Source organism: Thermobia domestica, chromosome 14 (assembly GCF_964235325.1).
Source record: "Thermobia domestica chromosome 14, izTheDome1.hap1.1, whole genome shotgun sequence".
NCBI lineage: Eukaryota > Metazoa > Arthropoda > Insecta > Zygentoma > Lepismatidae > Thermobia > Thermobia domestica.
The window spans coordinates 55,268,465-55,280,729 of NC_137467.1; the positions used below are offsets into that span (position 1 = coordinate 55,268,465).

General features: G+C 36.3%; 1 protein-coding gene across 1 annotated transcript in view; it reads right to left on the bottom strand.

Annotated features, from left to right (window-relative positions):
* The window catches only part of LOC145669677 (uncharacterized), a 429,650-nt gene that overhangs the window by 81,360 nt on the left and 336,025 nt on the right, over positions 1-12,265 (bottom strand). The window contains exon 10 of the mRNA XM_081737933.1: positions 2,965-3,087. Coding sequence (XP_081594059.1) covers positions 2,965-3,087 — 123 coding nt within the window. The remainder of the gene's footprint in view (positions 1-2,964; positions 3,088-12,265) is intronic.

Below are 12,265 nucleotides of genomic sequence, written 5' to 3' on the forward strand. Positions count from 1 at the left end.
TATGTGTTAGGACTAACGTAATCCCCAGACACCTCGTATTAGATCATGCATTGCTTATCAATGATAACTTATTTTCACTCCCGCCAGATCGTACTTTTAACTTTCAATTAAACTTCAGTAACTTACCTCTTAATTACAGTAAACGTATCTCCCCTATACAACCTATATATACTACGTTTGAAACCCTTTCTTGGTCAACATGGATCCCTCACGATTTTGTAATACCTGTTTAAACTACCCTAACTTCGTTACAGACATTATTAGCAATTTGTAATACTATTTGCATTATTATTCTCTTTCGGCAAATAAGAGCTCTAACCCCGAGACATTTTTCTAATGTTCCGGAAAGTATTCCTTTACACGACTCCACTTAATGTTTTTTCTCCAGCCTCTACACGGTGGCTATTTTCCTCTCCTTACCCCAGCCCGCCTATGCCTTTTCCTATTTTGACATTTCCCTAATTGTCGTTACTCCTCTCACACTACTATTATTAATAACACTAGGCCTACTCTGCTGCAAAAGATGGATTATTTATCGTACTTACAGACGTGTTATACGCGAACCCACTGTTCCCTTAACACCTATGCAAAATTCCGAAATCTTAACAATTTCACAGATGACAAACCTTCCGCGCCAACCCACACCCCCTTGTTCACCGAAGTATTTACCTGTAGCCCACCCACTCTTCAAGCAATCTTCTACTTCCGCATATTGATAACTGTAATCTCTTATGTCAGCTGTGTCCTTACTAAAGTTAAAATATTTTATGCTTTGTATATATTTTGATGGACAGATGCTCCTTTCGCATAATAAAATATGCCTTATATTTATAGTTTCGAATAGAATGTGTCTATTAATATATTCATTTATGGGAAATTATTAAGGGAAAACTTATTTTATTACTATCGACATAGTTTCATTTTCTCCTCATTCTCTCAGTAAAAGGGAATCTCTTTTGAGACATCATTATCATTATTTTATCCGTACTTAATTGACTATTGTCTCAGTAATATGATTATGTGGGAGCTTTTTCTATTGGTAATACGGATCATCATGCTATGAATTAACTATAACTGGCATGAAGAAAAACAACCTTTTCTCCCTTTCTTTACCGTTTATGACACACCTCCTTCATCCTATCTTAACTACCAAGACACCCGAAATACGTCACAAATCACAAGCAGAAGGACTTCTACCAGTGACATCCAGAAGCTGATCCTAGGACGACCTTATGAGAATCCTGCTGATCCAGTGCTGTTCCATGGAGACCTGCCTACAATCATCGGAGTTACTACCCAAAGCTGCATATCAATACTATATTGAAACCCAGTTTGGTTCTCCAACTGTCCTCAATATCTCCAGGAAACTGAATTAAAGCCTTTTGAACTGGAAATATCTTAGGCTTATAAGTGTGCTCCCCAAAGTACTTCACGACGTGATGCAGTGCCAGCTAACAGACTACGGGTTCTACAATGCTTTGCAGTGCATCTCACAGCTTCTAAGTCCATTGTTTTCATCCCGTGAAAATGTAGGACAAAGATCTTCGTAGCTCGGATACAAAGCCATGCAAATGTGTTATATTAATAACACTTCAATCTTAAGATTAAAAACACTGACCCATCTTATAAACACTCGTTGAGACTATGTTCTTACAATACGATTAATATATCAGTGTGACTAATAAGTATAAGTGACAAAAGTAAACGACGGAATAACATGGAGTGGACTTCGATAACTGACCACTAGAACTGTCGCCCCCTTTGTGCTTTAACCTTATCTACCAAGTGAACACTCGCTGGGATACTCAATCACGAAATGAATTTGCTGTGTGTGTGTTTTTTTTTTTTTAAGAAGAAGGCTCATTCATAATCAAATACGTCGAACTTTACACCCTATCCAAAGTAAAGTCAAAGAGACTGGTTAGTAAACAGTGTTTTTCTTTTCTCACAGAAAAATGTGCATTAAACGAACAGTGCATCAATTTGTGTTTAATTTTATTTTCTGTGTGTATAATAAGTGACTCCTTTAGGAATCAGTGAAAGTAACGCTATTTTTGCTTTAAACAAAAAAGAAAAAAACAGCACACAATCGAAAAAAACTAGTGATCACAACATACATTGAAAAGTAATGTGTGATGAATTTACTCTAGGAGGGGTAATGTGGTAAAAAAATCACAGTCGTAAAAAAAGTGATATATTTTAAATATTTTTCATACAGGTGGAAAAATCAGAGATTGATTTATTTCTCTATGCTCATTGAGTTAGAAGAGACCAGAAGTCTCCACCTAACAGTAAAATTCTAAATATTGTTCCAGGCTACGTTACTTCTGAAGGTGAGTGGGTTACAACAGAAATAGGTTACGAGGTATTTAACAACAGTTACACGATTCATATAAAAGACTGCCGTAAATTTGCTTCGGGGCCCAGTTGGTACAGTGGAGAAGCAAGGCAGTTGTTTTGAAGAAGTCTCCATCGTTCGGAACATAGAGATCAATCTCTCCTGCCCATCAAAGGTTAGATCTTCTGGTCTCTTCTGCCGAATAGTATTGTAAGTGACTATCCTTCTACTTATCCTATAATTTGGATAAATGTTGAATTGTAATTTTCAATAGGAAATGTTCAGAATTCTCACCATGTAATAGGAAATGTCTCCCATCTAATTCATAAATATTCAATTAACTTGCTTTCACTTTTTAATTAGTTATTAATTTTGTAACCACATTTAATTTGTCATCATTTTTCAATAAATCATTTTAAATGTACTAGCAACCCTTTTAACATCATTTAAATTTGTTTCCATAATAATTAAAGGTGTATCTTATTTAGTAGTGACAGGCATTTTGGTTAGCCAATGCTCTTACTAAGATATTTCAATTACATTTGCTAATGACGTTATGGCTAACAAAGTTAAATATCTCACCCCAAAAGAAAAGTACACCACATTAGGCTGTTTGGTTTAGATACCTGGTCAATTTTGAATTAAACATGTAGCATTTATCATCTTGTCTCTCGTAGATATCAACGTAAGAACAGCAATCTATAGGCTTAGAGTTTATCAGACACTTCTCCATCAAAATATTGCATGGTCTGTAAGACAATAGATGCTGTTAAAGCATATAAATAAAGTTAATAGTACACAAATCAATTTTATAATTACAAACCAAAATAAAAACAAAATTGTGTTAGGTGTAGAGGTTCATTGTGTGCATAAAATTCAATTCTCTCTTATATATATATATATATATATATATATATATATATATATTGCAAGTACTCAAAATAAAGGTTGATGATCGATAAACTTACACATTATATCTGATAGCGTCCCGCAAAATTTTAATGGTTCTTCATCGATTCTGATACATTTCAAGAAATACTGCTGAACCATTTTTCAATTAATAGTGTTTCATATGTTTTATATATTTGTCACCCGCACAAAACACCTTTTCAAACAAGAAATAAATAAGTAATAACGTGTTCCCCCATTATTATTATTATCATTGGAGCGTACATGTCTTATTCGATACTCAATATATTTCATACCGTTATTTGAGCACATTTGGTTTTAGGATTTATCCCAACCACTACATTGTTACATATTTATTCAGCATATACGTACCTGTTGAGCATTACAGTCAGGCTTCGTTTACATACATTTACATAACATGCCATTTACATGCCTTTGTTAGGCCTTTACATAACATGACATACAAAGACACAACAAGAAGCATGAATGTTCTAATGTTTTTCTCAAAACAACAAGTAACTACACCCACTACAGATAAACGTAAAGAATTGACTCTTTTTCTCTTAAAAAATAATCGTAATATTTACATATTGAAGTCGTAATACATACTAAAAAATAAGCGTAATACTAAAATGAAAATTGCATTTGCATTACAATTATTAATTTAATTGCAAATGATGGTCGCTTTTCTGAGGTATAGATATCAAGACGCATGTAAAGATCAAAGATACATATTATCTTAACTTATATTTTCCTAATATTGTGAATTAAAAACATTGCTTACAAGAAAGGATGGAGTTTCACTGTCGTTGCGCATTAGCACAGAATTTTACAATTCTTATCAGAATTATTTGGTTACAACACAGTGACACTTCTGGTGACATATCTGGTGTTACGATAATATCGAAAAAATGAATGAGTCTTCATAGGGGCAGAAAATAATAAAAGACATATACAGAGTTCGCCATGAAAATGTATACACTATTTATGAAGAAGCTATATATCATATTTCTTAATTACATTTAATTATTATTCCAACATGTGTTACAAACCTTCCAGTGAACATATGTTTACACTAAATGATCAAAATGCTGTCCATTGTCGACCAAACACCTAATAGAACGACGAGCGGTCATTGCAGCTACAGCATTCAATGTATCAATAGAGATCTGTGCACATGCCTCTGTAATCTTCTGGTAAAGGTTCTTGAGCGTGCTTTTTTCGGTACACTTTTCCCCATCTTTTACAGTTCTCCACTAGAAGAAGTCCACGGAGGTAAAATCTGGCAAACCGAGAGGGAACTCAATGGGCCTTCGTCGTCCAATCCAATGTCAAGCCTGCACCTGGAATTTTCTTATTATAACCGTGCTGGCAGTACCGACATCTGCTGAGCGAAAAAATGTACTACAACATAATTTTAACTGAAAACAATTGACAACGCCAACATCTGTTGGATGAAAAACCACACAACATACTTAAATTTCAGGACAATTGTCAATGCCAGTATCCCGGTACAGGATGACAAAGAGTGTATACATTTTTGTGACAGACTCTTATATTATACCTGAACTGCACAATGTTAAATATAAGTAACACTGTTTTAAAAATGGAACTGCATCGTGCAGGATTGCATCGTCAATTGGTCACTTTAATGAGGTCTGCTCCTCTGGCTAACGAAAAAAGAAATCAACCAGGGACGAACACATAGTAAAACATCATGTTTCTTCATTATTACTTTCAACTCATAAGATGAAAGGAAAGGCAAGATTCCTCTCTGTTTCGTTCCCGGAAAACGATGCATGGCTTCATGCTCTACCGTCATCTTCTGTTGGTCTACATCTAAGCAATGAAAGTTTTTGTGTAGTTTCAGCTCTGCGGTTAAGAGCGGATATTTGCGAAACGCACCAATGTCGTGCTTGTAATGCTCTCGTCGATAAGAGAAGCTTACACGGTTTATCATGGAAGAGCAGCGCAAGTAGACAATCACGGCACTCCAGCGTCAACGATGTCATTTTAAGAGCTCTCACATCTGCAGGTGTCCCATCAGTACGAGAACCAAACGGATGCAGTCGTTCAGACAGAAAAAGACCAGACGGAATTTGGGACTCTGCCTGCACAGATATTTATGCTCCTCCAATCTTTCACCTTTGTCATCACGCATAGGTCTCATAGCAGCTCATAAAGAGACGGACAAAAGAAATAATTATATTGATCTTGATAAATATTGGTTTGTTCCGATTGCCATAGAGTCAAATGGTACTTGGGGTAAAAGAAGGAGCTAATCTTATCAATAAAATAGGTCATCGTATATCACTTATATCGGGAGATATACGATCTAAACATTCCTTATTCAACGGATCAGTATCCTGGTTTAACGTGGGAACGTTTCACAGGCCCGTATCCAGGGGGTTTAGGGGAGCCGGGCCCCCTAAATTTTTGCTACCCCCCTAAAATTTTCACGGTAGGCTTGCAAATGAACTATATTATGGTGATGAGCTATAATATGGTAGGATATGGCCCTCCCTAATTTCAGCCGAGCTCTCCTACATTTTTGGGCTTGCTACCGGCCTGACGTTTCAGCCATTTCGGGTACGTTACTCACCGGTAAAGAATTTGAACGTACTTGTATTACGAGAACCAACGACGCTAATATATTTTTTGGCATTAATATAATATAAAACTAGATGTTGTAGTACTTAAAGAAATCTACACAAAACTTGTTTAACGTTTTCCACACTGCACATATCTCGTGATGAATTGTCTAGTATTTTAGGAGCTTCTTCTTGTTTCTTATTTATTAAACTTCCTTTGCTCTAAAGTAAGTATTACCATGCAAACAAATTATGCGTTAATTGTCAGGTAACAGTGTAATAAATATAAATTTTCTTTTATTTTGGTTACTTTCTTTTATGTTAAATATTCATTCTTTCCCTATTTTTATGAGACAATAATAGTAAGCAAAGCAACTCCTTAATCTATCTATATATATAAAAGAGAACGCACAAAATCCTTTGTCCGCTCATCACGCTAATACGGCTGAACCGATTTCTTTCATTTTTGGGGGGTTGTTAGGATTTGGACCCTAGATGGTTTTTATCATATCACTTTAATTTTCAATTACCAGTGTCTTGAGATAATTGACCAATCAGGTGTCAATACGTACAAAAAATCCTTTGTCCGCTCATCACGCTAATACGGCTGAACCGATTTCTTTCATTTTTGGGGGGTTGTTAGGATGTGGACCCTAGATGTTTTTTATCATATCACTTTAATTTTCAATTACCAGTGTCTTGAGATAATTGACCATTCAGGTGTCCATACGTACAAATCCTTTGTTATTAGTTCATCATAGGTATAAAAATAAACGTATTTATATGCAACCCGCATGACCCTGTGACTCGGCGGGTTAACATAACTGACAGGCGCTATAAATCACTTGAAAGCGAAAAAGTAAAAATTATCTAAGTAACAAAGTTTATTGCGTTCCGGGATGACCGCAGCGAAGCGGGGCGGGTTGGGGTGACCGCAGCGAAGCGGGGCGGGTTAACATAAATGACAGGCGATATAATGTTAACATTAGTGCAATCTTCTATGGTTTTTATCATATCACTTGAAAGCGAAAAAGTAAAAATTATCTAAGTAACAAAGTTTATTGCGTTCCGGGGTGACCGCAGCGAAGCGGGGTGAACGCTGCTAGTATTGAAATAAATATAAATATGTAGCAGTGAGTAGGATTGTACGGTGAGCAGCAAGAGTTGATCTTCCAATTACATATCAAATAATACTTTAAATCATCTCCTAAATTCCTAGTTTATTGCGAGATATAATTATAACCAATGTGGTTGATGGGTTATACTCAGTGGCGAAGGGTGATAGTTTCAAGAGGGTAGGCCCAATGTTCTACTACTACTACTAATAATAATAACGATAATAATGATAATAATAATAATAGTAAAATGAAACAGATTAGACAAATATTTTACTACAGAAATACAAGAAGACGAATTCACATAAATTTAATGCAATTCTAGTTCATCGAGAGCACTTATCCGATCCGGATCTCAATTTTCATAATGAAATTGACGTATGTGACTCAAAGCAATTAAATGGCATTATGGCGAATTAAGATTATCTATAATTGGAGTGATCGGGTGGGGAAGATGGATTATCGCAATTATCTGCGCTTCACAAGAAGCATATGCTGAAACAAAAACTGCTTGTAAAATTTTGTCTTTAATTATATCGTTCAAAACACATGACACGCATTCAATCGAGATATTTTGTGTGTCACTTAATTCCCCTTTAAAAACAGAATCAGACTTAAATATTTCCATACGCTGCTCTTTATTACAACAACCACACACACACACACACACACACACACGCATATATATATATATATATATATATATATATATATATATATATATATTAGGGATGGCCAAAATTTTCCGGAATCCGGATTCCGGAAATTTTGTTTTCCGGAATCGGAAAATTTACTTTCCGGAATACGGAAAAATTCCGGATTTCGGAAAAATTCCGGAATTCGGAAAAAATCCGGAATTCAGAAAAATTCCGGAATTCGGAAAAATTCCGGAATTCGGAAAAATTCCGGAATTCAGAAAAATTCCGGATTTCGGAAAAATTCCGGAATTCGGAAAAATTCCGGATTTCGGAAAAATTTCGACATTCGGAAAAAATCCGGAATTTAGAAAAATTCCGGAATTCGGAAAAATTCCGGAATTCAGAAAAATTCCGGAATTCAGAAAAATTCCGGAATTCAGAAAAATTCCGGATTTCGGAAAAATTCCGACATTCGGAAAAAATCCGTAATTTAGAAAAATTCCGGAATTCGGAAAAATTCCGGATTTCGGAAAAATTCCGGAATTCAGAAAAAATCCGGAATTTTTCCGAGATCCGGAATTTTTCCGATTTTACTTTCCGGATTCCGGAAAGTAAAAATTCTGGAATTATCCATCCTTAGCTAATAGCTGTTAAAAGAGAAACACAATAATGAATAGGCTATATATACTGTATTAATTTCTTGTAGTTGGATATGTCTTTATCATTTACGTAGACAATTGCTACTGCAGTTATTTACTACTTTATGAGAAAGGTCTTATTTTCACACACAAAAAAGTCGCCGGTATGTCTCAAACATTATCGCGTTCCCACCTGCAGCTGCTCCAAAGCACTGCAAACTACTTTTTAATCAGGCGAAAGGCAGTGAAGGAAAATAAATCTCAACAAATATTCTAATATAACAAATTGTCAACATACCTACAGTGAGCGCAGAAAGTGTTCGTACACCGTGCATAGTTTATATTGAAAACAGCTAGCATGAGAACGGGAGGTGGAAAAATATATATATAACCAGAATTAAGACTACACATTCATACATTTTATTTCTATATACAAGAGAAAGGCCAAACAAACACAATCACTGTTTTGTTCAGAAGAAAAGAGAGAATTCCTTTTTTGTAAACGCAAAAAGTCACCGTACACTTATGCTTGAATTAATGCTTATAAAGTATATTACGTTATTTAATATTTTGTGGGATTACCCTGTGCGTTAATGATTGTCTGTAATCTTCGTGGCATTGATTTCACCTGTAGTAGTTCGTAGTTCTGTAGCTTCGGGACTGATTATGTCCCATTCTTCTTGAATAGCTTTTCTTAGGCCTTCTTTAGTAGACAAGCTGTGCCTTCTGATTCTTGTCTCCAGAACAGATCATAGATGTTCTATGAGGTTCATGTCTGGGGATTGGGGAGGTGTGCGAAGCTGTTTCAAGGTATTATAGAGTCAGGGGCGGGTCCAGAGGGGGCAATCGCCCCCCCCCCACAAGAGGAAACTCTTATTTTATACATAAATAAACCCATCCATAACAAGTTTGGAGCTCTTAAAAGTAGCAGTATTACCGCCGACCGCCCCCCCCAGAAGTCCGTCCTGGATCCGCCCCTGGCAAACCTTGCAGACAGGCCTTGTTCAACAGTACAAACAATAATTGCGATGTATAATGTTTCTATCACTGTGCGAAACCATAAAAAAAATAATAAAAAAAGAACTCGAAGACCAAGAGTGTTGAGTGAACAAGTTAAACGTTACATTATTAGGGAAAGAAAAAAGGTTCCAAAAAGTAGTGCTGTGCAATTGGCAACGGATCTGGAAACACGCGGTGTTAAAGTATCAGCCAGTACAGTGCGGAATATTTGCAGGGTATCATGGTCGGATAGCCAGGAAAATGTTCTGGGTGAACAAGACAAATCGTATAAAGAGACTAAAGTTTGAAAAAGAGTATAAAGATAAGGGATCAGGCTTCTTTCTGGAATAGGGTCATATTTTCGGACGAAAATAAATTTAATTTTATCGAGTCCAATGGGAGGCGTATGGTATGGCGCAAGGTGAATACAGAGATGAATCCTCAAAATCTCGTCTCTAAAGTAAGACACGGAGGAGGGTCCGTGCTCGTCTGGGGTTGTATGAGTGCCTCAGGAGTGGGTCGTCTCCACCTTATCGATGGAGTGATGATCCACAAAGTGTATATTAACATATTAAAAGAATATCTCCATACTAGTGCGCAGAAGATGGTTCTTGAAAACAATTTATTGTTCAGCAAGACAACGACTCCAAACATACAGCGGAAAATACTCGATTGTGGCTACTCTATACAGGGGCGGATCCAGGACGGACTTCTGGGGAAGGGGCGGTCGGCAGTAATACTGCTACTTTTAAGAGCTCCAAACTTGTTATGGATGGGTTTATTTATATATAAAATAAGAAAGTTTCCTCATGTGGTGGGGGGCGATGGCCCCGATCGCCCCCCTCTGGATCTGCCCCTGAGGTTTGCTATCTTTCTCAAAGACTTACCCTTCTTATGCACTTTAATAATTACTTTTCTTGTCTCCTCATTTGTTTCTGTTCGGTTGCTTCCCATTTCGACAGCCCACCGTGCAGTTTTTTCACTCCTATTCACAACTAAACTCATTCTGTTACTCGTCATGCTATACAGAGGTGTATACTCAGGTGAATACTAGTGAACCCCAGTTGTGGTATCTTTGTTTCGTATTCGTACGTCAGGTGTACGATCATTTTTTGCGTCTACTCTATATATTTTCTACGGAATTTATTTACTTTCTGACCATTAAACTTGTCTTTGTGGTTCTTTATTGATATATTCATAAAGCTTAGTTTTCATTATTCATATTGTGTGTGTTATTACACTTCTTAAATTTTCTGTTTCTTTTTCGCAGGCATTCTCGTTTCAATAGCATAGGTGTACGAACACTTTCTGCGCTCACTGTATGTACAGTAAATACAAATTTATAATTTTTGACTTTACGAAGTATACAATGTAATTGTTCAATAATTAACATGAGCAGGCATTCATTAATTTATATTAATATAATAGTTAACAAAACTAATAAGCGGGTGATTGATGACTCAGTGGTAGAGTTTTCATCTATGGTATTCTAACCCAGGACATGTGGGTTTTCGATGGCTAATTTTGTGTTCGAAAATTTTCCCGGTGGTACTCTTGGTTCCCTTTCTTATATTTGTTCCATCATCACTCATTAACGAATTTAGTTTATCAAAACTCTATAGCCATATATTCATTCTGTCCGTCAGTGAAACAAACAGTCTCAAGAACTATCTGATGGATTACCAATCAATTTTGGCCATGATGTACAGAGTCAATAGTTAAGAATCGAGTTCCCTGATGAATGTAATATTCAAACCGGAAGCGGTACAAATCAACCATTTCCGGTTTTAACGTTAATCATTATATAGTAAATATGGTAATAGATAGCGAGAAGCGGTTTCCAGTAATCGACATATATAACATTCATGTAAATAGCATGTTACCCAGTTTGTGCATCTGCTGAAAATAATGAGCTTAGGTATTTAGAGAGCATTTTCCGCTTTAGAAAATGTGTGCTTGGTAAAGAATGTAGAGATTTAGCTGAGTCAGGCACGTAGCTAGAATATGGTAATAGGAAGGGGGGGGGGGGTCTGGAACGAAATACTATGGTTATTTACCAGGGGCTCAATCATTCTAAACTATTTTATTGGCAACATATATTGATTCGTTTAGCCAAGATTTCTAATGGGGGCATGATATGAAATACTGTGGTTACACACCAGAGGCTCGATCAATCTAAATATTTTACTGACAACATACCCATATTGATTGGTTAGGACAATAAAATGAGGATATATTAGTAAGTATTTTAATAAGAAGCTATGAAGAAATCTCGAGTAAAAGAATATAAAAAAAGTATTGAAAAAGATATCGTCTTCCGAGGTCATTCGAACGGTGTCGAGAATTTTGCGTCTGGGAAATTTGCGCCCTACCTCAAGAACAGGGAAAATTGCGCCTGCGATGTACCTCCACCGGGAAGTTTGAGACCTGCGAAATAAAAGAACCTATTGGAGCTTACGCATTTCCTCGGAGGGGCTGACATTACAGCATAAACAATCCTCCCCCCACAACCATGCCATTTGTGATTTATTTTCATTGTGGCTATATAAGGGGAGAATAAACTTCAATATAAGCCAAAAGAACACAACGGATCAACGCAATCACTGCTTCTTCCAGAGATGATTTTGGGGGAACACTGGCCTCCCCAGAGCTCTCAGAGTGCCCCCTCGGAGGAGACCAAAATAATACGTCTATAATATAATAATAAATAGAATAGTACCAGCAGTGACCCCCCTCCGGAATACTAAATGTGCCCCCCGGAACATTTTTCCTGAAAGAACGACTGAACGCAATTGTGTGTTTGAAGTGTAATTCCAGCAAGTAAACACACTGTACATAGTTTTCTTGATAATATTACTGAACTGATTTTACATTCACTTTACATTTTCTTTTCTATATTTTGTGTCCTGAAAAGCCAAACAACTCTCAAGGATTGTGAACAGAGATATCTGGGTAGAGCCAAACAGCCTTTTGTAGATTAAATTATACTCTTTGATTATATTAATAAATAATTATATATCAGTCATTTATACGTTTA